Source organism: Bufo bufo, chromosome 4 (assembly GCF_905171765.1).
Source record: "Bufo bufo chromosome 4, aBufBuf1.1, whole genome shotgun sequence".
In the NCBI taxonomy this organism is placed as follows: Eukaryota; Metazoa; Chordata; class Amphibia; order Anura; family Bufonidae; genus Bufo; species Bufo bufo.
Window position 1 is genome coordinate 441,610,419 of NC_053392.1, and position 27,790 is coordinate 441,638,208.

Sequence of the window (27,790 nt, forward strand, 5' to 3'; positions counted from 1 at the left end):
ATAGCGCCGGCCATGTGCGGTCCGCAAAATGCGGAACGCACACGGCCGGTATCTGTGTTTTGCGAATCCGCAATTAGCGGACCACAAAACACTTACGGTCGTGTGAATGCACTCTAAGTTGTAGAGGCATGTCTAGCAGTCAATGATTTTTCACCAAGAGGTACACTACCTAAAAGTGGCCTCTTAGAGCCTAAGCACTTTTATGCCTTCTTGTAGCAAGACCCAGTGTCTAATCAGACCACACCTGTAATCATTTACATATCTGCCTGAGACATAACTGCATGAAGAGTTTTGCAGCAATCTGACATTTTTATCTGGTTGAGTGATTATTTTTTTATGTCAATGAGTATATAACACACAGAGACATAACACTATCAAGAGTTATTTTCGCCCCAGGGGTCTTTCGAGCAGACTCCCAAGTGTGGCTGGATTTGAGGAGAAAATCATACTTAACTCATCCCAGGGGTTCCGGCTCCTTTGCACCCCCGCTGCATCTGCAAAGGCCCGGTCTCCCACATCACTATCTGGTTTTAAGCAGGTCATGTGACCACTGCAGCCAATGACTGGTTGCAGCAGTGACGTGCCCTGCCCATGTATCAAGTGACCCAGTGACATGACACATGGGGGACACGTCACCACTGCAGCGGCCATGTGACCCATGTCAATCCACATAGTTACATGGACAGACTGGAGATCTGCAGTGACGAGGAAAGGAAGAAGTCAGAACCAAGTTGTGGAGATCAGGTAAGTTTACCTCCACAGGTCCAGCCACGCTGGGAGGTCTCGTTGAAAGGGCCCCCAGGAATGAACAACCCCTTTCAACTGTACCCCAACTTATGAAGTGTGCTCTTCTGCCAGAAGAGACAGTGGGGGAACCTGGGTGGAAAGCTGGAGAAGTGGCGGCAGCAGGAGCCTCCTCTTTCTGCAATAGGACATAGACCATTGAGTCCTCACCCTCAACTCTCATTCTTTCAGACGTTTACCAGATATAAATGAATTATCAGAGGGAAATGTGCCCCTGCGTCCTCTGCTAACTTCATGAACATGAAATATACACCCAAAACTAATCATTAAAAGATTACCTTTTGGATAAATTTCTCAACGCCCTGAACAACATGCTTGTAGAACTAGAAAAAAATATAAAAAACAGTTAAGCAAAAATAACGTTGCACTATTTTACATTACAAAGCCTTCCCACCCAGCACTGTAATAGTATGGTGTGGGGGATGTGTAGTTCCCACATCACGCCATACTATTACAGATGTAACATTCATCTGACCCCTGCTGCCATGGCTGGGATGAGAACTAACCATGGTACCTAAGTAGCTTTACAGAGGGAGTGGGACACCCCTGCAAGCCCATCAGAACCCCAGAAACATGTTATACTAAATCTACATAATTGGTAGTGCTGCATGTGTAACAACCGTACTATAAAATGAACACATTATTTAAACCACAATGTGAACGGCATAAATTAAATACCATGCCATGATGATGGTATGTTATTTGTCCTGCCTCCCAAAACAGTAATCAAAAAGCTGCATGCACTCCAAAATGACATCCATAAGTTGTGCATAAAGGTCCACTAAGGCCTCTTTCACACTTGCGTTGTTGGGATCCGGCATGCACTTCCGTTGCCGGAGGTGCCTGCCGGATCCGTAACAACGCAAGTGTACTGAAAGCATTTGAAGACGGAACCGTCTTCCAAATGCTTTCAGTGTTACTATGGCACCCAGGACGCTATTAAAGTCCTGGTTGCCATAGTAGGAGCGGGGAGCGGGGGAGCGGTATACTTACAGTCCGTGCGGCTCCCGGGGCGCTCCAGAATGACGTCAGAGCGCCCCATGCGCATGGATGACGTGATCCATGTGATCACGTGATCCATGCGCTTGGGGCGCCCTGACGTCACTCTGGAGCGCCCCGGGAGCCACACGGACGGTAAGTATGCCGCTCCCCCGCTCCCCGCTACACTTACCATGGCTGCCAGGACTTTAGCGTCCCGGCAGCCATGGTAACCACTCTGAAAAAGCTAAATGTCGGCTCCGGCAATGCGCCGAAACGACGTTTAGCTTAAGGCCGGATCCGGATCAATGCCTTTCAATGGGCATTAATCCCGGATCCGGCCTTGCGGCAAGTGTTCAGGATTTTTGGCCGGAGCAAAAAGCGCAGCATGCTGCGGTATTTTCTCCGGCCAAAAAACGTTCCGTACCGGAACTGAAGACATCCTGATGCATCCTGAACGGATTTCTCTCCATTCAGAATGCATTAGGATAATCCTGATCAGGATTCTTCCGGCATAGAGCCCCGACGACGGAACTCTATGCCGGAAGACAATAACGCAGGTGTGAAAGAGCCCTAACTAATAATTTTTTCAGCAAAGTTTTTTTATTTGCCAAAAGCATTAAAACAGGAACAAATTGTTTTGGCAACAATCATAACGACCAGCAGAATAAACGTAATAATATTGTACAGCTGTGTAAGTAAGGCTACTTTCACACTAGAGTTTTTTTACGGATGCATCATTTATCTGCAAAAACGCTTCCGTTACAATAATACAACCGCATGTATCTGTCATCAACGGATCCGGTTGTATTATGTCTTCTATAGCCATGACTGGTCCGTCTTGAACACCATTGAAAGTCAATGGGGGGCGGATCAGTTTTCTATTGTGCCAGAGAAAACGGATTCGTCCCCATTGACTTACATTGTGTGCCAGGACGGATCCGTTTAGCTCTGCTTCGTCAGGCGGACAAGCAGCGTTTTGGTGTCCGCCTGAAGTGCGGAATGGTAACTGAACGGAGGCAAACTGAGGCATTCTGAGCGGATCCTTTTCCATTCAGAATGAATTAGGGCAAAACTGATCCGTTTTGGACCACTTGTGAGAGCCCTGAACGGATCTCACAAACGGAAAGCCAAAACGTTAGTGTGAAAGTAGCCTAAATCCCCAAAAACAATGTCAGAACTGCTGTTTTATCCCACTCCTCAAAAAATTAAGAAAAAAGTTGTTCAGCACATTCTATGTATCCCAAAAGTGTGCCAACAAAAAAAACTCATTCCACAAAGAACAAGCCCATAAGGATATGCTGATAAAAAAAAAAGGCCCCCAAAAATTGCAGCATCCTAAAAGGGTTAAAGGGGTTGTGCAGCGATTTATATTGATGACCTATCCTCAGGATCAGGGTCAATATCTAATCGGCGGGGGTCTGATAGCCGGCACCCCCCGATCAGCTGTCTGAGGAGGAAGCAGTGCTCCATGCAAACGCCGTTTTCTGTTCATTACACTGCCCGTTGTGTTCTGTGGATACAAGTGAAAGAAGTGAGTAGTTGTCATTACACCGCACTTCTGAGACAAAGCAGCACCTCTTTCTCTTCAAACAGCTCACTGGCAGGGGGCTCGGGCGTCAGATTGTAGCAATTAGATATTGATGACCTATCCTGACGATAACTCATCAATATATATTGCCAGACAACCCCTTTAATAACTTGTATCAACTTTTGTAACCAAATATTGGCATCTTGAGATGAGGCATCTATAATCTTGCCAAATGTACTGTATTAAACTTGTAAATGAAATGCCTAGTTTCTTTGTTTGCAATTGCCATTACCACAACCCTGATTTACCCAGGAACAGAGTACTGAGCAGCAGACATAGGCCGAATGCACACGGCCGTGTTCCGCGGCCGAGAGCGGTCCATGGTATGCCGGGCTGGATTCCTGTTCAGAGCAGGAGCGCACGGCGTCATTAATTGCTATGACGCCGTGCGTTTCATGCCGCCGCTGCACTATAGTAATACACTCGTATGATCTATACGAGTGTATTACTGTACAGCAGCGGCGGCATGAAGCGCACGGCGTCATAGCAACCAATGACGCCGTGCGCTCCTGCTCTGAACAGGAATCCAGCCCGGCATACCATGGACCGCTCTCGGCCGCGGAACACGGCCGTGTGCATTCCGCCATACACTGTCTTACCTTTATGGCTTTAATTGCAGACTTTGTAATCTGTGTCATTTTGGCCTTGGAAATTGGAGGCTTGTAGTCATTGAGCGAGTATAACTGTAAAAACAAAATCAAACCAATTAGAAAAATCACATAGGAAAAAATGGAGTGAAGCTGCGCATGTGCAGTGCCCCCTCTGGGACTCTGCAGGCTCTGTTGGTGAGGACGGGGAAAAAGGGCAGATGCAACAATCTTTTAATAAATGGAGTGATAAATCTCCCCTAAAATGTCTACTAGACCAGGTCCTGTGACTCTTTTCCAGCGTTCTTATTGCTCGCTCATTCTTCTGAACTCTGCTCAGACATACTTGAGGGTGGGTTGTTGTAGATGGTAAGTTGCCCTCTTTTGAATCTTTGTGTTCTCAGAGCGCAGATTTAAAGGGTTATTCCCATCTCAGACATTGGTGGTGTATCGCTAGGATATACAAGGATATACTCTGGCAAGTCCCAGAGACAGGACCTGCACCTATCAGACATTGGGGTATATCCTAGCGATACACCACCAATGTCTGAGATGGGAATAACCCTTTAAATCTGCGCTCTGAGAACACAAAGATTCAAAAGAGGGCAACTTACCATCTACAACAATCCACCTTAAAGTATGTCTGAGCAGAGTTCACAAGAATGAGCGAGCAATAAGAACGCTGGAAAGGAGTCACAGGACCTGGTCTAGTAGACATTTTAGGGGAGATTTACCACTTCATTTTTTAAAAGATTGTTGCATCTGCCCTTTATCCCCGTCCTCACCATACCAAGTGGGTGTGGCAAGGGTGGAAATGGGGCGTGGTCAGCTACCGCAACAAATTTAGCTTGATTTACACCGGTTTTCTATCTACAGCAGCTCTGAGCGGTCATGGATTTCTGCCTGGTTAGGGTATATCTGCACCTAATTTATAAAAAGAAGTCCACCTCGTTATAAATGAAGCGCATCCTCCAGCAGTGCAGGGGATATCAAGACAGGCGCAAAGAGTGTCAGTCTTGAGAAATCTCCCTCTTTTTATTTAATTATCCATGAATCCAAAATAGCTAACGAGTGGCGAACAAGGAAGGGCTAATTCTCACTCCAGCAGTCGTCAGGGTGTAAGTCTCCATTACCGTATGTAAGAGGTAGGCTTAAGCACCATTTGCGTGAGAGAAGCCAATATTGAACTCTAATATACCCTGTTGAATGCTTTAGTTTAACATCCACTGACAAAAGACACATCTGCTTGTTGCGGCGTTTAGCATGAGAAATGAGTGAAGGTGGGCCAGGAACGAAGCCCACTTGGTGCCTACGAACAACCTCCGGCATAACCCTACAAAGACAATTAGCTAAATGCTTGGAGTAATGTCACAGTTGATCAGAGAGATTAGGCGATAGTTACTACAGACTGTGGCATCTTTGTTTGGCTTGGGCAAGACAACCACATGAGCTCCAAGAGCCTGTTTAGATACATGGCAGGACGGTGAAATAATTTTAAACAAGAAGACCCTTAAAATATTTAAAGAAAGGAGCCGTGAATCCATCTGGCTCAGGGCTCTTCCCATCAAATACAATGGAGGCACCCCTGGGACCCGCATCAACAACGAGAATGGAGCGGGAAAATGAATGGAGGGTGCACTGCGCATGTGCAGCCGCCCTCCATTCATTTCAATGGGGCTGCCAAAAATAGCCGAGCACTGGCTCATCTATTTCCGTCTGCCCCATAGAAATGAATGGGAACAGGGGCCGCGCGTGCGCTCCCATTCACTTGTATGGTAGCAGCGCTTGGTGGTGGACAGACCCTGGGAAACCACTCTCCCCGCTTCGTTCTCCTTGTAGGTACGGGTCCCAGAGGTGGGACCCGCACCTATCAGCCAATGGGGGCATATCCTAGCGATATTCCCCCATTTTATGTGATGGGAATACCCCTTTAAGTGAGGGTATACACACACAGAGAACTGGTCAGACCACCAGTAGAGAGTATTGTTTGATCGGCTGATAAACACGAGCAGCGCCCACAGTTTCATTGTTCACCATCCAGGCACAGGTGGCCCCCTTCATTACACACCCCTGTCTCTGCATGGGCCACTTCCAGGGACATAGCAGAAAGAGATTGGTAACCATTTGGGTTCCTGCAATTGACAGCCATGCACTGTCGCCTTTGCTTGCATTGGTGTTGTGAATGAGAAACCTGGACTGCTACGGACTGGAATCATGTTGTCTTTAGCAATGAATTCAGGTTGTGTTTGATATTACATGACTGTCAGGTTCTAGTATGGAGGCCTCGTGGCGAGTGCTTCAATCCTACCTTTCTTATGGAGCGACACACCACCCCATCTGCTGAGGTGATGATCTAGGGAGCCTTCGCATATGATACTTGATCATCCCCCGTAGTGATACGAGCAGAGGTCGCAATAACGGTCACAGACGCTTGTACAGGCCATTTTACTCCCTGGAAAAAGACTAAGGCGCACCAATACACCTTAGACTTTCCCCTCACATTCATCAGCGCAGGGTGCGCTGTGAACGGCACAGGCAGCGCAGCGGTGCTGCCTGTGCCTGAAATAACCAATAGCAATGCTCCTTGCTGTAAGGAGCTTTGCTATTGGTTAGTTTGGGCGGGCACCGGAGTGATACAGGCCCTAGAGCAGGGGAAGGTAGCGGGAGCTGAAAGGAGGAAGGGCCGGCTCCCAGGGGTTTCTATAGTAAGGGGAGCCGGGTGCGCTGCTGCAAGGACCCCGGCAAACATGGCGGCAGAGGAGCTGAAGAGGACTCCTCAGTGGTGACAAACAGCCCTAGACATCAAGGTGACAGCAGTGTGTAATGCAGTGTGTGACCATTACACACTGCATCACATGCACCATACACATCTCACACTGATGTACGTAGTGCGGTGTGTGTGATATATGTAGTGCAGTGTGTAGTGAATGCACAGCAGGCTATTATAGCCAAGTGGTAAAGTATAGGGAAGATCCACCATATTGGACTGGACTTTATCACTTGGCTATAATAGCCTAATGTTATTTAGACTAGTAATGGTTCCCCTGCGTAAATCCCCAGCTCTTAGGCTACGTTTAATATTTATTTCTGTTGTTCTGCTCTGTTAGATGAGCAGAGCAACAAAAATAATGGAAGTGCTGGATCGGGCACGTAAGGCAGGCTTTTTGTCATACGTTTAACGTACACAAAAAAACGTATACATTAACGGACGCCTCAGACAGATGCCATACTGTGCCATCCATCACAGTAGTTTTACTGTATACTTTACTTTTTTGCAGGACTCTGCAGGATGGGAAAGCGTAGTGTATGATGGTTTTCCATCCTGCAAAGTCCAGCAAAAAAAAAAAAACATGTAGGCTAACGTATACTTAAAATAAAATAAAAAACAATGGAATGCTATGCACAGTATGGTATCTGTCTGAGGCATATGTTAACATATATATATTTTTAGTGTACATTAAATGTATAAAAAAAACGTGATGTGAGCCCAGCCTAACTGACAGGAAAGAAGCTGAACAGACTCCGCCGACTATGATGGAGTCCGTTCAGGAGCCTGTCTTTTTACCAGACATACAAGGCTTTTTTGTCTGGTCTTTCGACAGAATCTGCAACAGAGGCTCCAAATGCAGCCTCCAACTCAGATGTGAACAAATGTAGGCCTACGTACTATGTATTTGAATTGCCGCAACTTTCATACTCCAAAAATGGTCAAAGGAGTATTTTTACTCTTCTTGAAAAAACTGGATACGAGGGACACCAACCGCTCAGAGATATGTGCAGGACATCCTGTGACCACATGTGTTGCCTCTCATGGCTGGACTTCCAACTGGCATTTTTCAACAGGATAAGGCTCCATTCACACATCCACGTGTTTTGCGGATCCACGGAGCCGCAAAACACGGACAGCGGCAATGTGTGTTTCGCATTTTGCGGACCGCACATTGCTGGCACTATAGAATATGCCTGTTCTTGTCCGGAATTGCGGACAAGAATATGACATGTTCTATTTTTTTCGGGAACGGAATTGCGGACCCGGAAGTGTGGGTCCGCAATTCCGTGTCCGGGCAGCACATCGTGCTGCCCTATAGGAATGAATGGGTCCGCAATTCCATTCCGCAAAATGTTGGAGACCCTAATACTCTCCAACACACAGCAAGGGTTTTCCAGGAATGCTTCTGCCATATTGTAAAACTTCCATGGCCTTCCTGGTCTCCAGATTTATTGGCTGGGACACCAGATTTGGCAACCTATGAGTGTGCAGGATCTACTCGCCTAGCTATAACATCTGTGGACAAATGTGCGGCAGGATACAGAACTTGAATGTCTCCATGCCATAGGCTGCCCATCATGGGACTAGAGCCTCCTTTCAATTTTACAGTTTTCCCCAATAAACGTATCCTTTCGCACTAATATTATAATCCCTTACATATATTATTTGGTTTTAACAACTCCTTCTTGGTGCGTTATTTTATATGTCAAACGTATGTCAAAGTATTGTACTGGTGACGTAAGAAAGCCAAAGGCTCGCCCACAATTAGGTGCATTATAATGTAATTAACTGTGAAAATGGTCTAAGTGCCTATACAAAATGTCAAAGAAGCAGCATCCCGAACCACTTAGGCCCCTTGCAGACGAGCGTGTCCGGATAAGGTCCGGATGCGTTGCTGGTGCGTTGCAGGAAAATGCGCGATTTTTCAGCGCGAGTGCAAAACATTGTAATGCGTTTTGCACGCGCGTGAGAAAAATCTGCATGTTTGGTACCCAAACCCGAACTTCTTCACAGAAGTTCGGGTATGGGTTCGGGGTTGTGTAGACCATGTTATAAGGGAAAATAATAGCATTCTTAATACAGAATGCATAGTACAATAGGGCTGGAGGGGTTAAAAAATAAATCAATTATAATTTAACTCACCTTAATCCACTTGCTCGCGCAGCCCGGCTTCTCTTCTGTCTTCGTTTTTGAGGAATAGGACCTTTAATGACGTCACTGCGCTCATTACATGGTCCATCACCATGGTGTGGATCATGTGATGAGCACAGTGACGTCATTATAGGTCCTTTTCCTGTGCACAGCAAAGATGAAGACAAAAGAGAAGCCGGGCTGCGCGAGCAAGTGGATTAAGGGGAGTTAAATATATATTTTTTTTTAACCCCTCCAACCCTATTTTAGTAAGCATTCTGTATTAAGAATGCAATTATTTTCCCTTATAACCATGTTATAAGGGAAAATAATAATGATCGGGTCTCCAACCCGATAGTCTCCTAGCAACCATGCGTGAAAATCACACCGCATTCGCACTTGCTTGCGATTTTCACGCAGCCCCATTCACTTCTATGGGGCCTGTGTTGCGTGAAAAACGCAGAATATAGAACATGTGCATTGCGTGAAAATCGCAGAATATAGAACATGCTGCGATTTTCACGCAATGCACAAGTGATGCGTGAAAACCAACGCTCATGTGCACAGCCCCATAGAATTAAATGGGTCCGGATTCAGTGCGGGTGCAATGCGTTCACCTCACGCATTGAACCCGCGCGGAAATCTCGCAGGTGTGAAAGGGGCCTTATAACACAGCAAAAAACTCAAAGAACACTCATGAGCCCTTTCCAAAACATCTAGTTTTGCAAAGAGCCACTGTCCTTTCATGTTTTAGTCTGGAACCCTTTTGGATCAAGGTGCCTCTGATGCCTCAATTTAAGGCTTCCCACAGCAGAGGAAGAGTGATTTAATCAGATGTATGTTGCCAACAAAGCTGGTAATAGACTTCTCAAGTGAACTATTACAGACTCTATCTGTTAGTAAAGACTCATTTAGTTGCCAGGTCCACTCCTTTGCCTCTAAACTAGGCTAGTTGAGTACTAGAAAAACAGGGGAACGACTGGATCACACAGCAATACCAATAGAAGCAACTAGTTAGAAAGCCAAACTTGCCATGGGCAGAAAAAAAAATGTAATCCTCGTCTCTAGGCTTCAGGATTCACCACACATCCACTAATTGTCTGTCACGTAGTGCCAATTTTGCTGCCGTAAATGAGCAACGCAGAACCACAGACTTATCCATTGACGTGTCTAGAAAAGGATCCAAAACCATATTGAAATCCCCTCCCAGAAACAGCACACTTCTCAAAAAAGGCCAATTTTGGCCAGAATATCTGCTAGTTACCTCCCCTGATCTGCGTTCAGTAAATATATGTTCCCAATAGTGTAGATCTTCTCAAGGATGTTCAGCTTCACAAAAGCAAATCTGCCCTTTAGGGTCCATTCACACGTCCACCGTGTATTGCGGATCTGCAATACACCCAGCCGACACCCCCATAGAACTGCCTATTTTTGTCCGCAATTGCGGACAAGAATAAGACATGTTCTATTATTTTCCGAAGCCGCGGACCGGAAGTTCGGGGCCGCGCTCTGGAAATGCAGATGCGGACAGCACACTGTGTGCTGTCCGCATCCATTCGGCTGTCCGCATCCATTCCTGCCCCCTAGAGAATGAATGGGTCCACAACCATTCTACGGACGTGTGAATGGACCCTTTGACAAATAGCAGAGTCCATAAATGAATATGGCAAAGATTTATGCAGAGCAACTGAGACACCCTTGTACCAATCCCTCAAGATACAATGGCCTCAGGATACGATATTTTCAACATACAATGGTCTTTTCTGATCCATCATAAGTTGAAGCTAGACTCAACATACAATGCCTCAGACTCAGATCCAACCAGTCAAGACCTCTTCTCTGGTAAAATAGCTGTATTAGTTGCTAGTTAGCATCTATCCCTGACTGTTATATGTGAGGACTTGATTTATCTGTCTTAATTATCTGCTTATTGTTCTTAAATCTTCATTTTCTCATATTTTGGATGACATTTTGGAGCTTTGGAACCAATTACTCAAGTTAGGCTAACGGGACTCCGCTTGTGACTTCCGTTCAAAGGGTCTCACAAGCGGCCCCGAACTGCCCCAATGCATTCTGAGTGGATAAGGATCCGCTCAGAACGCATCAGTCTGGCAGCGTTCAGCCTCCGTTCCGCTCAGCAGGCGGACACCCGAACGCAGCTTGCAGCGTTTTGACGTCCGCCTGGCCGTGCGGAGGCGTGCGGATCTGTTCAGACTTACAATGGAAGTCAATGGGGACGGATCCGTCTGTCCTGGCTCCGCTTTGACACTGATCCGTTAGAAACCGTTCACGTCTCTGCGCATGCCCAGTAACTTCCTGTCCCTCCCCCTCATCGTCGGCCATTTTGGATTATCGACTTGGTGAGACTGGTAAGAAGGAAGTTTTGTCTGTTTGTCTATCTTTCTTTTTTTACTATCTATCTATCTCTCTATTTCTAGGGTGGGGGGGCTGCTGGCACTTGGGAAGGGGTGTGTGTCTGGAACAGTGGGAGCCGCTGGCACTGGTGGTGTGGGCTGCCTTTATGGGGGGCTTCTGGCACTGGGGGGGGGGGCGTGTGTGGCTGGAACTGGGGGGGGGGGGGTCTGCTGGCAATGGTATGATGTTTGTGGCTGGAACTGCGCGGTGCTTCTGGAACTGCAGGTTTTTTTGTGGCTGGAACTGCGGTGCTTCTGACATTGCGGGGGTGTTTGTGGCTGGAACTGCGCGGTGCTTCTGGAACTGCAGTTTTTTTTGTGGCTGGAACTGTGCGGTGCTTCTGGCACTGCAGGGGTTTTTGTGGCTGGAACTGTGGGGGCTGCTGGCATTGGGGGGGCTGAGGGCACTGTGGGAAGGTTGTTTGGAACTGGGGGCCTGATGTCATTGTGGGGGGCTGCTGGCACTATGCGGGGCTGCTGTCTCTGGGGGTGTTTATGGCAGTTGGGGGGGGGGGGGGATTATGGCTCCTGTCGGATTCATTTTTTTAATCATTTTATTATTAGGGTCGTTCCCAAAAAAAGAAAAAAGAAAATCAAAAATATCTGCGGTGGGCAAGCCCAGATCTATATTTTAAAAAGTAAGTATTGAAAAAAAAAAATTGTTGATATATGAGGAAATAGTGCTCTACAAGTTCCTTTAACGTTATCTGCATTTTGTCTGGTATTCTGTTGCGTACAGATGTCCTCAAAGAAGACAACCGTTGACTGGAGTGACCCACCCAGAAGGCGCCGCCGTATTCAGTGGCCGGTAAGTATAAAATCAACACTTGGAGTTTTTACTGTTTGATTCGTTGCATTAATCAGTATGTGCTCTTATTAGAGATTTCGTCTTCATCATCTGCGGAGGGCTCTCCAGCTATGGCCAGCTCACCTGCCCAATTGCCAGCGTCCAGGGGAGGTGGACCAAGCCGGGACCGGGGCTGTCAAGAAGTAAGTATGTATGTATATATATATATATATATATATATATATATATATATATATATATATATATGTATATATATACACTGCTCAAAAAAATAAAGGGAACACAAAAATAACACATCCTAGATCTGAATTAATTAAATATTCTTCTGAAATACTTTGTTCTTTACATAGTTGAATGTGCTGACAACAAAATCACACAAAAATTAAAAAATGGAAATCAATTTTTTTAACCCATGGAGGTCTGGATTTGGAGTCACACTCAAAATTAAAGTGGAAAAACACACTACAGGCTGATCCAACTTTGATGTAATGTCCTTAAAACAAGTCAAAATGAGGCTCAGTAGTGTGTGTGGCCTCCACGTGCCTGTATGACCTCCCTACAACGCCTGTGCATGCTCCTGATGAGGTGGCGGACGGTCTCCTGAGGGACCTCCTCCCAGACCTGGACTAAAGCATCTGCCAACTCCTGGACAGTCTGTGGTGCAACGTGACGTTGGTGGATAGAGCGAGACATGATGTCCCAGATGTGCTCAATTGGATTCAGGTCTGGGGAACGGGCAGGCCAGTCCATAGCATCAATGCCTTCGTCTTGCAGGAACTGCTGACACACTCCAGCCACATGAGGTCTAGCATTGTCTTGCATTAGGAGGAACCCAGGGCCAACCGCACCAGCATATGGTCTCACAAGAGGTCTGAGGATCTCATCTCGGTACCTAATGGCAGTCAGGCTTCCTCTGGCGAGCACATGGAGGGCTGTGCGGCCCTCCAAAGAAATGCCACCCCACACCATTACTGACCCAATGCCAAACCGGTCATGCTGGAGGATGTTGCAGGCAGCAGAACGTTCTCCACGGCGTCTCCAGACTCTGTCACATGTGCTCAGTGTGAACCTGCTTTCATCGGTGAAGAGCACAGGGCGCCAGTGGCGAATTTGCCAATCTTGGTGTTCTCTGACAAATGCCAAACGTCCTGTACGGTGTTGGGCTGTAAGCACAACCCCCACCTGTGGACGTCGGGCCCTCATATTACCCTCATGGAGTCTGTTTCTGACCGTTTGAGCAGACACATGCACATTTGTGGCCTGCTGGAGGTCATTTTGCAGGGCTCTGGCAGTGCTCCTCCTGTTCCTCCTTGCACAAAGGCGGAGGTAGCGGTCCTGCTTCTAGGTTGTTGCCCTCCTCCACGTCTCCTGATGTACTGGCCTGTCTCCTGGTAGCGCCTCCATGCTCTGGACACTACGCTGACAGACACGGCAAACCTTCTTGCCACAGCTCGCATTGATGTGCCATCCTGGATAAGCTGCACTACCTGAGCCACTTGTGTGGGTTGTAGACTCCGTCTCATGCTACCACTAGAGTGAAAGCACCGCCAGCATTCAAAAGTGACCAAAACATCAGCCAGGAAGCATAGGAACTGAGAAGTGTCTGTGGTCACCACCTGCAGAACCACTCCTTTATTGGGGGTGTCTTGCTAATTGCCTATAATTTCCACCTGTTGTCTATCCCATTTGCACAACAGCATGTGAAATTGATTGTCACTCAGTGTTGCTTCCTAAGTGGACAGTTTGATTTCACAGAAGTGTGATTGACTTGGAGTTACATTGTGTTGTTTAAGTGTTCCCTTTATTTTTTTGAGCAGTGTATATATATATATATATATATATATATATATATATATATATATAGATATAGATATAGATATCGTAATTTTTTTATTTATTTAAGTACAGTCTTCTAAAAAAAAAAAATATTTGTTTTTAGCAATCTGCACCTAGAGCCGCCAGCGAGGATCCCCCAGTCCGCGGGAATGAGCGTGGCGGTCGTAGACGTGTAAGTATTGAATTAAGTAGTTTTAATTAGCATTTTGTATTAGGATTTACATTAAATTTAGTATTTCCTTTTTTTCAGGGTTCCGTAGGCTCCACCAGGGAAGATGAGGAGTTCGGGATTCCGAGCATAGATAACCTGCTCCTCATCCAACTGGTGGAGGCGCATCCAGCATTATGGGACCACTCCGACCGCCACCGCGCCGATCATCGTCGTACCCAGCGGCTCTGGAGGGACATCTGTGCTAAAGTTTTTGAGACCTGGGGGGATCTCGATGCGGCGGCTCAGGAGAAATATGGTAAGTAAAACAATATGTATTTTAATACTTTAAAATATTGTTCTTTTCCTTTCATCATGCTGATTTTAGTTTTTATTGTTTTTTTCGATAGTCAAACTGGTTACAACGCGTTGGCGATCTATCCGGGACCGCTTCAGGAGGGATTACAACAAGGAGGTTCAGGCCCCGAGTGGCTCCGGAGGAACCTCAGGGGCCACCTACATCCATACGGCGGCCCTGGGGTTCCTACGAAAGGCAATGGCACCAAAAAGGTAAATATTTATAACAACTGTTCAAAAAATAAATTGTAAAGGGGCTGTCTGAGACAGCGGAGCGTTTGGCTCCCCTGTTTTGGCCAGCCCCCCACAGTCAGATGGACAACTGTTCTCTCCGTCTGACTGTAAGGGGCTGGCCAAAACAGGGGAGCGTTTGGCTCCCCTGTTTTGGCCAGCCCCCCACAGTCAGATGGACAACTGTTCTCTCCGTCTGACTGTAAGGGGCTGGCCAAAACAGGGTAGCGTTTGGCTCCCCTGTTTTGGCCAGCCCCCTACAGTCAGATGGACAACTGTTCTCTCCGTCTGAATGTAAGGGGCTGTCTGAGACAGTGGAGCGTTTGGCTCCCCTGTTTTGGCCAGCCCCCCACAGTCAGATGGACAACTGTTCTCTCCGTCTGACTGTAAGGGGCTGTCTGAGACAGGGTAGCGTTTGGCTCCCCTGTTTTGGCCAGCCCCCTATGGTATACGGTAGACAAAGCATAGAACATGGATGTTTTATTTAAAGAACAATTCCTAACTTTCCTTTTTTATTTTTTCTACAGACGTGCCAGCAGCACTCGGGAGCCTGACCAACCTCCTGAGGCGGAACCGGAACAGATCGCCAGCGCCAGCCCTCCTGTCCCTCATGCATCGGCTCAGGATAATCCGAGTCCCCTACCGGGTCCCTCCGCTCAACAGAGGCTCTTAGGTTTTCGTCAAAATTTGAGAGCCCTGGTGAGCAGGCAGAGATCCGGTAGGCCAAATCGAGCTGATTATGCGAACCTTGTAGAGGTCGTTTCCGACGCTCTAGAAGGTTTTGCCCAACATCAGATGGAGTTTGGTGCTGACTTGATTCGCCGCTGGGAGGGGGCGGAGTCGGCGTTTCAACGCAGCCCAAACTACCATTATGGGCTAAGCATGATCAGTTTGATGGACTCAATGACACCCGAGCAGTTGCATGAGTTCAAGATCATGCAAGAGAACGGGGCATGGGAAATTATGCACCGCCCCCAAATCCCACCCCCACCCCCACCCCCCACCTACCCCCCATCCCACACGAGTGGCCAGTACCGCCAACCTTTCCCTCCCCACTCCCCGAGCATGTGCTTCTTTTTCTTCTCCTGCCCCGTATTTTCCTCCTACTTCTTTTCAAACTCCCTCCACCTCTACACATGCTCGGGTCCCCTCCGCCTCAGACCCTTCCTTTCTCCACACCCCGCAATTACGCCCTGCATCCTTTCCTGTGGCCCGTAGTTTTACCTCAGTGGATCGCCAGGACAAAGGGGCTACCATTGCCAGCCACCTCCCCTCACCGTTATGAACAATTATAAATATAATTTTTGTTTATATTTATTTTCTGTATAAAAAATAAAAAAATGTTTATACTTTACTGCACTGTGTCTGTGTTTTATTGTCCTGTACAGGGAACCTCGGCACTATAGCTGTGTTGAAATTAAAACTACCCTAGTCTCACTACTGTGCGTTTATTACAACACCCTTGGTAGTTTTTATATCAAAACAGCATTAGTGCCAATGTCGTAAGATCCATTAGAACATGACCATCAATATTGAGCTATCTTTTGGCTCTTTATTGATCGTAGACCCTATGATTGACACATGAACAAGCAAATGCTTGTTCATTGTTCAATCTTGTGCCCTTTCATATGAGCCCTTGTGGGAGTCACGGTCCATCAGCATCATCAGGAATTCATTAATAAATTGTGATTTTAGCGTTTAATGATTTCCCGATGACGCTAATATAACTAGTGTGATTACGACAAGGGACACGCAAGGGACATACAGCTTTTAAAGGGGTATTCACATAGACAATGGGGGGATTTCACTTGAATATGCCCCCATTGTCTGATAGGTGTGGGTAAACATTGGTAGGACCCGCACCTATATCGAGAACGGAGCGGGGAGCACTGTTGCTGTAGGACACATTTCCCATGGTACGTCCACCACCAAGCGCTAATCCCCGCCTCTCACATAGAAGTGAATGGAGGGCGGCAGCACAGTGCGACCTCATCTACTTTCTTGGCTTCGTTCTCAATATATGTGAGGGTACCAGCCGTGGGACCCGCACCTATAAGACAATGTAGGTATATCTTAAAGTGGTATGCCCCCATTGTATGAGATGAGAAAACCCCTTTAAGGCCTCTTGCACACGACTGTATGCCCCAAGAGACATACAGTCCGTGAGCGGGCCCTATGTCCCGTAGTGGCATTGATCGTGCGCACGAGAGCACACAGCATCATAGTGTACAATCATCCTGTGCAAGTTGAGCTGCCCGCAGGGATATAGTCTTGCACTAATAGATCATATGAGTGCGGGACAATAGCCCAGTTTGCGGCACAACATGGTCAGCATCATGATGCTCTGTACTCCTGTACGCACGATCAATGACGATCAGGGACATATGGCCCTCTAACGAACACTATACATCTTTAAGTGCATGTAGTCATGTACAAGAGTCCGAAAGGTGTGGTCCATTATCAAAGCCGGACCAGCTTTGGAACTTCAACAAGATAGCCCTGGAGAAATATAGGAGCATTACAACCCTATAGATCTGAATACATGAAGATGGAACCTAGAGATGCTTTCCCTTCCAAAACGGATCCGCTAAACGGATGACAAAACGGAAACAAACGTGACAAACGGATCCGTAAAACAGACGGATCCGTACAAACGGATCCGTCTGAATGGCTTCCGTTTAGTCAGTTTATTGACAGATCCGTTTGAAATGCCCTTCAAACGGATCCGTGAAACGCTAGTGTGAAAGTAGCCTTACAATGGTCTCAACATACAATGGTCTCCCTGGAAGTACCAATTCATATTGTAACTTGAGTGACCACTGTACTTAGATTCAGGATGCACTTAGGATGCATACCAGGAACAGGGGCCTTTTTACAAACAGTCTCCTGCAGAAGCAGGATGTGCAACCTCTCTCTGCGCATGTGGTACAAAACCTGGGCTCTCTTTTTAGGTACTTTCAATCCCCATCCATTAAAGAGTTTTTCCAGGCTCCAGATATTTATGGCCTATCTTCAGGATAGGTCATTAATATCTGATTGGTGAGGGTTCTACACACCGCACACCAGAGGTCGCAATAACGCCCGTACAAGCATCATAGACGCCTGTTCAGGCCATTTTACTCCCTGGAAAGAAGTCTAAGGCGTACCAATACGCCTAAGGGTCCATTCAGACATCTGTAGAATGTGTCCGGATCGCAAAACTACGGAACGGGTGCGGACCCATTATTTTTCAATGGGGCCGGAACGGATGCGGACAAGCAAAGGCATTTTCTATTATAGTGCCGGCGATGTGCGGTCCACGAAATGCGGAACGCACATTGCCGGTGTCCGTGTTTTGCGGTTACGCAAAACACCTACAGACGTATGAATGGACCCTTAGACTTTCCTCTGCCTTTCAACACCTCAGGGCATGCTGTGAATGGCACAGGCAGTGTAGAGATGCTGCCTGTGCCTGCAATAACCAATAGCAAAGTTCCTTACATCAAGGAGCTTTGTTAGTGGATGGTTTATCCAGAGTGGTATTGTGTCCTGCAGTAGGGGGAATCTGGCGGGGGCTGTAAGGAGGGGCTGGCTCGCGGGAGTTGCTAAATTCAGGAGAGTACGGAGGAGTAGAGCGCTGTGCCTAAGGACACCGGCAAACATGGCAGCAGTGGAGCTGAAGAAGAGTGGAGTTCCAGAATATTGGAGTCACTGTTCCTCTGACCAGGGCTGCCTCGATGCGGCAAAGGCGTCCAGTTTCCAGGGAAAATTTTACCAGCCCTCTCAGCTTGGGGTCAATAAAGGAGGAGGTCAGAGTATTGGGCTAGGTCTACACGACGACAATAAGTTGCGCGACAGATAGGGCACAACTACACTGCAACATTTTGTCGCACCAATGTCACGCAACAATTTTTATAATGATAGTCTATGGTGTCGCAATGCGACATGCTGCGAGTGCGATGCGACAGTCGCAGAAAAATCTATTTTGAATGGATTTCTTGCGACTGTCGCAGTATGTCGGAGTGCGACACCATAGACTATCCGACAAATGTTGTCGTGTAGACCTAGCCTTAGGGAATCAGCTCATTCAGTTCACAGCTCCGCCCGACTGAGATCATTCCCAGTTCTCTATATAAGGGTCTATTCACACGTCCGTTTTTTCTTTCCTGATCTGTTCCGTTTTTTCAGGAACAGATCTGGACCAGATCTGGACCCATTCATTTTCAATGGGTCCTGGAAAAAAACGGACAGCTCAATGTCTGATTTTTTCCAGGACCCATTGAAAATGAATGGGTCCAGATCTGGTCCAGATCTGTTCCTGAAAAAACGGAACAGATCAGGAAAGAAAAAACGGACGTGTGAATGGACCCTTAGGGTGTATGCACACGACCGTATGTATTTTGTAGTCCACGAAAAATACAGATGACGTCAGTGTGCATTCTGTATTTTGCGGAACGGAACACCTGGCCCCTAATAGAACAGTACTATCCTTGTCCGTAATGCGGAGAATAATAGAAGTTCTATTTTTTTGCAGATCTATTGAAATTATTGGTTCTGCAAAAAAAACAAAAAAAAAAACAGATACGGAACAAAAAAGCTTTAAGGCCTCTTTCACACTACTGTTTTTTTCCCCATTTTGCGGTCCGTTTTTTTTGCGTTCCGTATATGGTACTATTCATTTCAATGGGTCCACAAAAAAAAACAGAATGTACTCCGTATGCATTCTGTTTCCGTATCTCCATGAAAGGATAGAACATGTTCTATATTTGGCAGCAAATCACGTTCCGTGGCTCCATTAAAGTCAATAGGTTCGCAAAAAAACTAAATGCATCCGTATGTCTTCCGTATCCGTTCCGTTTTTTGCGGAACCATCTATTGAAAATGTTATGCCCAGCCCAATTTGTTCTATGTAATTACTGTATACGCCATAAGGAAAAACGGAACAGAGAAACGAAACAGAAATACAACGGATTCGTGAAAAACGGACCGCAAAACACTGAAATAGCCATACGGTAGTGTAAAAGAGGCCTAAGCCTGGCTCCTGTGGGTGCAGGTGCTGGTTAATTCTGTTCCTCTGGCTCCCGCAGCTGTTCCCTTGTGGTATTGTGCTTCACTTTGGCTGTGGACTTCTGAATATGGTATTATGACTACATTTTATGGCTTCTGGAGATTTGGTCTTGTATTGCTATCCAGGTTTTTGACTTCTAACGTGTCTGGCTTTCTCATTTGCTTCCAGCGTTCTTTGCACTTTGTTGACCGACTGGCTTTTGACCCTGGTACTGGAGGAATACTCTTAGGCTCCATTCAGACGTCTGTAACGTGTTTTGCGGATCCACAAAACACGGACAGCGGCAATGTGCGTTCCGCATTTAGCGGACCGCACATTGCCGGCACTATAATAAAATATGCCTATTCTTGTCCGCAATTGCGGACAAGAATAGGACATGTTCTATTTTTTCGGGAACAGAATTGCGGACCCGGAAATGCGGGTTCGCAATTCCGTGTCCGGGCAGCACATCGTGCTGCCCCATAGAAATTAATGGGTCCGCAATTCTGTTCCGCAAAATGCGGAACGAAATTGCCGATGTGTGAATGGATCCTTATTGTATGTTTGTTCCCTATTTGAGTGTCACTCCCTCACATACATAGGGTACTTTCACACTAGCGTTTTTGTTTTCCGGTAGTGAATTCAGTCACAGGAGCTCTATACCGGATAAAAACTGATCAGTTTTATCCTAATGCATTCTGAATGGAGAGCATTCCGTTCAGTATGCATCAGTTCAGTCCCTCTTATGACTTATGCAGCATGCTGCAGCTTTCTCTCTGGCCAAAAATACTGAACACTTGCGGGAATTAATTGACATTGAAATGTATTAGTGCCGGATCCGCAAAAATAGTGAGCAGACCTTTAAAAATGCGAAACAAAATTAATACCGGATCTGTTTATCTGGATGAGACCGGAGAGACGGATTCGGTATTTCAATGCATCTGGATCCGTCTGACAAATGCTATCAGTTTGCGTCCGGATTGACGGAACTGCCTGCTGGAATCCTGTGCCGCAAGTGTTAAAGTAGCCTTAGTATAGTGACCGTCGATCAGTTATGGGGTCACCGCGTAGGTTGACTGTGCAAGTAGGCATGGATAGTGGGTTGGGGAAGTTTTAGGGCTACACTACCCTGTGTGTGCATGCTACTGTGTCGTCATATCAGAAGGTCAACCACAGCCCGGACAATCAGTTTGACGTGCACTACAAAGTGACAGCGCAGCGTGTAATGTATGGATGTGTGTAATGTATGTAGTGCAGATTGTGATCTTCACATTGTGATGTACGCAGTGCAGTGTGTAGTGAATGCACCAGGGTGGATAAAAATCAATGATTTAAAAAAAAAATTAAAAAAAAATCTAAAAAATCTGATTTTTTTGATTTAAATCAGATTTTTTTTTTAATATAAAATGCTTTATGAGGAAAATATATTACCATCCAAAGGTTATTCCATCATGAAATAAAGATTAGTTTTTTAATTATGTAGAATAAGGCTGTACATAGACTCCCATATTGTTGAATGGATTAGGCAGTGGCTGAGGGACAAGCAACAGAGGGATGTAGTCAATGGAGTATATTCAGACCATGGTCTTGTTACCAGTGGGGTACCTCAGGGATCTGTTCTGGGACCCATATTGTTTAATATATATTGCAGAAGGCCTCGATGGTAAGGTGTGTCTTTTTTCTGATGACACAAAGATTTGTAACAGGGTTGATGTTCCTGGAGGGATACACCAAATGGAAAAGGATTTAGGAAAACTAGAGGAATGGTCAAAAATCTGGCAACTAAAATGTAATGTTGATAAGTGCAAGATAATGCACCTGGGGCATAAAAACCCAAGAGCAGAATATAAAATCAGTGATACAGTCCTAACCTCAGTATCTGAGGAAAGGGATTTAGGGGTCATTATTTCAGAAGACTTAAAGGTAGGCAGACAATGTCATAGAGCAGCAGGAAATGCTAGCAGAATGCTTGGGTGTATAGGGAGAGGCATTACCAGTAGAAAGAGGGAGGTGCTCATGCCGCTCTACAGAGTACTAGTGAGACCTCATTTGGAGTATTGTGCGCAGTACTGGAGGCCATATCTCCAGAAGGATATTGATACTTTGGAGAGAGTTCAGAGAAGAGCTACTAAACTGGTACATGGATTGCAGGATAAAACTTACCAGGAAAGATTAAAGGACCTTAATATGTATAGCTTGGAAGAAAGACGAGACAGAGGGATATGATAGAAACTTTTAAATACATAAAGGGAATCAACACGGTAAAAAAGGAGAAAATATTTAAAAGAAGAAAAACTGCTACAAGAGGACATAGTTTTAACTTAGAGGGGCAAAGGTTTAAAAGTAATATAAGGAAGTATTACTTTACTGAGAGAGTAGTGGATGCATGGAATAGCCTTCCTGCAGAAGTGGTAGCTGCAAATACAGTGAAGGAGTTTAAGCATGCATGGGATAGGCATAAGGCCATCCTTCATATAAGATAGGGCCAGGGGCTATTCATAGTATTTAGTATATTGAGCAGACTAGATGGGCCAAATGGTTCTTATCTGCCGACACATTCTATGTTTCTATATGTGTAATTTTTTTGGTAAATAAATTCCATTAATCCATTCACAATGTCACGCTCTTCCAGAGGTTTTTGTAAGATTATTGGGCAGTTTCTCTGCCTACAAGATATTATCACAGATGCTTGGTTTGCTTTTGCAGTTCTCAAAACTGAATTTGACTCAGCAGAGATCACATGACTCTTCTTCACAGCAAAAATGTTATAACATGAACAGAGTTGAGAAAAATACCTTAATCCTAACTTCTACAAACCTATGAATGCAGAATCAACCTAATCAAACTAATATGAAAAGTTGTTTAAATCTTCATCTACTTGCATATTATAAGTTATACCAGCAAGAATTAGTCTTTATGTAGAAAACTATGATTTAAATCAAGCCTTACTGACTAGTGATTTAAATCATTTTGATTTAAATCAAATCCACCCTGGGATGCACATTAGGCTATTATAGCCAAGTGATAAAGTATAGGGAAGATCCGCCATATTGGACTGGACTTTATCACTTGGCTATAATAGCCTAATGTTATTTGGAGTAGTAATGGGTCCCCTGCATAAATACCCACCTCTTAGGGCACGGTCACACCAGCGCTATTTATTTCTGTTGTTCTGCTCCATTAAATGAGCAGACCAATGAAAATAACAGAAGTGCTGGATTAGGCACATAAGGGTTGTATACGTTAACAGATTTCTCAGACAGGTGCCATACTGTGGCATTCGTATTATTGAGTCTTGGAGTACCGCACTCCTGTTGGGTTCACTGGTGCGTGCAAGGACTTATTCAGTCGTACTATAATAGTAAGAAGATTGCAGCACACAGTTTTTCTTGTTGCTATTAAGTTTTAATTTTCCCCCAAAAAAATTTCATCACATAATTAGAGTTCCGGTGCACTAATCACAGCTATGGGCATAGAAGAAAATGACCAGACGTTTCGGCCTTTCACGGCCTTCCTCAGTGGTCTTAAATCTTTTGTGCTGTGTGTCAGGGGTTCTGTATCCGGCGCAGAACCCCTGACACACAGCACAAAAGATTTAAGACCACTGAGGAAGGCCGTGAAAGGCCGAAACGTCTGGTCGTTTTCTTCTATGCCCATAGCTGTGATTAGTGCACCGGAACTCTAATTATGTGATGAAAAATTTTTGGGGGAAAATTAAGACTCAATAGCAACAAGAAAAACTGTGTGCTGCAATCTTCTTACTATACTGTGGCATTCGTCACCATAGTTCCATTGAAAGGAAAACGTATACTTTTTTGCAGAACACTGCAGGATGAAAAAACGTAGTGTACCACATTTTTCCATCCGGCAAACTCCAGCAAAAACATACTCCTTTTTTTTTTTTTTTTACAATGGAACTCTATGGTGACAGATGCCACAGTATGGTATACTTTTATGGTGTATGTTAAACGTGTGACAAAAACGTGATGTGAACCCAGTGTAACTTAGGCTACTTTCACACCTGCGTTAGGTGCGGATCCGTCTGGTATCTGCACAGACGGATCCGCACCTATAATGCAAACGCTTATATCCGTTTTGACTTACACTGAAAGTCAATGGGAGGCGGATCCGTTTTCAATTGCACCATATTGTGTCAGTGAAAACGGATCCGTCCCCATTGACTTACATTGTAAGTCAGGACGGATCCGTTTGGCTCTGCATCGTCAGGCGGACATCAAAACGCTGCAAGCTGCGTTTTGGTGTCCGCCTCCAGAGCGGAATGGAGGCTGAACGGGGCAAACTGATGCATTCTGAACGGATCCTTATCCATTCAGAATGCATTGGGGCTGAACTGATCCGTTTTGGACCGCTTGTGAGATCCCTGAAACGGATCTCACAAGCGGACCCAGAAACGCCAGTGTGAAAGTAGCCTTACAGGAACAGACTATATTAGGTATTGACTATGATGGAGTCTGTTCAGGATCCTGTCATTTTACCAGAAAAAAAAGTCCCACATGCAAGGCTTTTTTTGTCCGGTCTTTTGACAGAATCTGCAACAGAGGCCCAGAACGGAGCTTCCAATGCAGAGGTGAACAAGCCCATAACATTAAGGAGGCCTACATATTATGTATTTGAATTACTGTAACTTTCGCCTCCTCCTCCTCGGCTAAAAATACTCTTTAAAAACGGCAAGAGGAGTATTGTTACTCCACTGGACAAAAAAATGTAGTGCAACCTCTGCAGCAAAACCCCCACTCTGCTGTTCCCTGCACAGCCTCTGATGCTGGAACAGGAAGAGGCCATACTGGGTTACTGCAGCCCGGCTCCTACTGAAGTGAACAGGGGGTGAACTGCAGTAACCCCCCGCATGGGCACTACACTTTGAACAGAACCATTCACGGTGCAGGAAACAGCTGATCGTGGGGGTGAAATATGTTGGACACCCACCAATATGCTGAAGGCACGTCATCAGTATCAAGAGCCTGTAAAAACCTTGAAGGAGGTAAGTTTAACAGAAGATCTAGGCGTGATAACTACCGGTAGCAAGACACACCAGGCTTTCCTTTCTGGTATTGAGATCCATCATAGGATGTCAAAACCGGAGGAAAACACTTCAGTTTTGTCCCCATTCATTGTCAATGGGGACAAAACAAAACTGACTGCCCCAGAATTTATTCTGTTCCAATTGGTTGCGTTTCCATGCCGGACTCAAAACCGCTGCAAGCAGCGGTTTTGTGTGCGTCATGGGATGCTGCTCAAGACGGATCCAGCATAAAACACAATGTAAGTCAATGCCGGGTCCGTTTTCTCAGACACAAAAGAAAATAGATCAGGCGCCCATTGAATTACAATGGTTTTAGTGCCAGATCCGTCTTGGTCATTTTAGAGATAATACAAATGGATCCGTTCAGAACAAATGCAGCCGGTTGTATTACCATAACGGAAGCGTTTTTTGATGATCCCTGCCGGAACCAACGAAAACGCAGATGTGAAAGTAGCCTAATTAGAATTAAAAAGAGGAATATAACACAAGGCGTAAACGGTCTTCTATGGACGGATCAGAAAGCTATACTGAAATCATAAAAAGAGGACAGGACGAATAAGTACAAACCACACAATTATAGAAAGGGGCAAACGATAAGGTGCAGAGCCATGTCTAGTATCGCTCACACACAACATGTATCATATGGATACTATTAATATGGTGAAGATACCAGGAGTACATCACATATGTAGTCACACCTAACAGCAGCAAATAAAAATAGGGAAAATAGGAAGATAAAGCCCGAAAAAGAATAAAAGAGCTTATCCCAAGGAGAGAGAAAGGTCTCTTTCACAACAGCGAGTTTTCCGTCAGGGTGCGATGCGTGAAGCAAACTCATAGCATCCTGACCGAATCCTGACCCATTTATTTCATTGAGGCCTCATGCACACGACCATATTTTTTCACGGTCCGCAAAACTGGGTCCGTTGGTCCGTGACCGTTTTTTCGTCCGTGGGTCTTCCTTGATTTTTGGAGGATCCACGGACATGAAAAAAAAAGTCGTTTTGGTGTCCGCCTGGCCGTGCGGAGCCAAACTGATCCGTCCTGAATTACAATGCAAGTCAATGGGGACGGATCCGTTTGACGTTGACACAATATGGTGCAATTTCAAACGGATCCGTCCCCCATTGACTTTCAATGTAAAGTCAGGAGTCCCTATTATACCATCGGATCGGAGTTTTCTCCAATCCGATGGTATATTTTAACTTGAAGCGTCCCCGTCACCATGGGAACGCCTCTATGTTAGAATATACTGTCGGATATGAGTTAGATCACGAAACTCATATCCGACAGTATATTCTAACACAGAGGCGTTCCCATAGTGATGGGGATGCTTCAAGTTAGAATATCCTACGAACTGTGTACATGACTGCCCCCTGCTGCCTGGCAGCACCCGATCTCTTACAGGGGGCTGTGATCCGCACAATTAACCCCTCAGGTGCTGCACCTGAGGGGTTAATTGTGCATATCATAGCCACCTGTAAGAGATCAGGGGCTGCCAGGCAGCAGACCCCCCTCCCTCCCCAGTTTGAATATCATTGGTGGCCAGTGTGCGGCCTCCCCCGGCCCCCCCTCTATTGTAATATCATTGGTGGCCAGTGTCCGGCCTCCCCCGCCCCCCCCCCCCCCCCTCTATTGTAATATCATTGGTGGCCAGTGTGCGGCCTCCCCCGGCCCCCCCTCCCTCCCTTTATTGTATTATCATTGGTGGCCAGTGTGCGACCTCCCCCGGCCCCCCCTCCCTCTATTGTAATATCATTGGTGGCCAGTGTGCGGCCCCCCCTCCCTCTATTGTATTATCATTGGTGGTCAGTGTGCGGCCGTGTGCATGAGGCCTGAGTCTGTGCACCTTTTGTGCACCTTTTTCATGCATCATTTCTGCGTTCAGGAAAAAAAAAAAATCACAGCACGTTCTATATTCTGTGTTTTTCACGCAGCTCTGGTTCAAGAGAATGGGGCTCCAGTGATAAACAGATTGCATCCAGATACAATGCATTTTTCACTGATGGTTGCTAGAAGATGCAGTTTGTTATTCTTTAGGTTTTTTCATACAATTTATGGGTGTGTGTTTGACAAAAATGAAAAGTTTTGTTTTATTCTATAAGTTACTGACATTTATTCCAAATTCCAGAAAAAATATTCTATTTTAGAGAATTTTTTTTATATTTTTTTGTTTGTTTAATGGTAACTGGTCAAAATAACAAAACAGTTACAGTAACAGTTTCAGAACTTTTCTTTTCAACTCTTTTGGCATGGTCTGTAGTTATTATTGGATAACACTTACTTTTCGGGTACCAGCTGGTTCAATAAGAAAGGTGATGACCTCAGGACTGGTTTTTATACTATTGCTCATTGAAAAAGATTTGGTTTAGGCCTCTTTCACGCAAGAGTTTTTTTCCCCGTTTACGGGCCGTTTTTTGCGTTCCGTATACGGAACCATTCATTTCAATGGTTCCGCAAAAAAAAAACGGAATGTACTCCGTATGCATTCCGTTTCCGTATTTCCGTTCCGTTGAAAGATAGAACATGTCCTATTATTGCCCGCAAATCACGTTCCGTGGCTCCATTCAAGTCAATGGGTCCACAAAAAAAAAAAAAAAACTGAACACATACGGAAATGCATCCGTATGTCTTCTGTATCCGTTCCGTTTTTGCGGAACCATCTATTGAAAATTTTATGCCGAGCCCAATTTTTTCTATGTAATTACTGTATACTGTATATGTCAAACGGAAAAACAGAACAGAAACGGCAACACAACGGAAACAAAAAACGGAACAACGGATCCGTTAAAAACAGACCGCAAAACACTGAAAAAGCGATACGGTCGTGTAAAAGAGGCCTTAGGTGATCAACTAATCAGCATCTCAATAAATAGAATGAGGTGTTCCTGTGATCGAATTCAACAAACAATGGAATCGCTGCCATCCCCATTCACTTCAATGGGACGGCTCCATCCTATTCACTTGAACCAAAAGGAACTGTTTTATGAACGCGATAGCCCGACCTCCCATGGTCAATCAGAACCAGAGTTATGGCCCTATAAGGGCTCTTTCACACGAGCGGAT

At 45.6% G+C, this 27,790-nt stretch overlaps 1 protein-coding gene across 5 annotated transcripts in view; it reads right to left on the reverse strand.

Moving 5' to 3' along the window:
* SCAF8 (SR-related CTD associated factor 8) overlaps positions 1–27,790 on the reverse strand; it is a 238,204-nt gene that overhangs the window by 162,987 nt on the left and 47,427 nt on the right. For all 5 annotated transcript variants that reach the window (XR_005778450.1, XM_040429389.1, XM_040429390.1 and 2 more), the window contains 2 exons: positions 3,973–4,056; positions 1,083–1,127 (listed from right to left, as the gene is read on the reverse strand). Coding sequence is in view for 4 of the 5 variants with exons in the window: in XM_040429389.1 (XP_040285323.1) it covers positions 1,083–1,127; positions 3,973–4,056 (129 nt within the window). In the remaining variant the exon portion in view is untranslated. The remainder of the gene's footprint in view (positions 1–1,082; positions 1,128–3,972; positions 4,057–27,790) is intronic.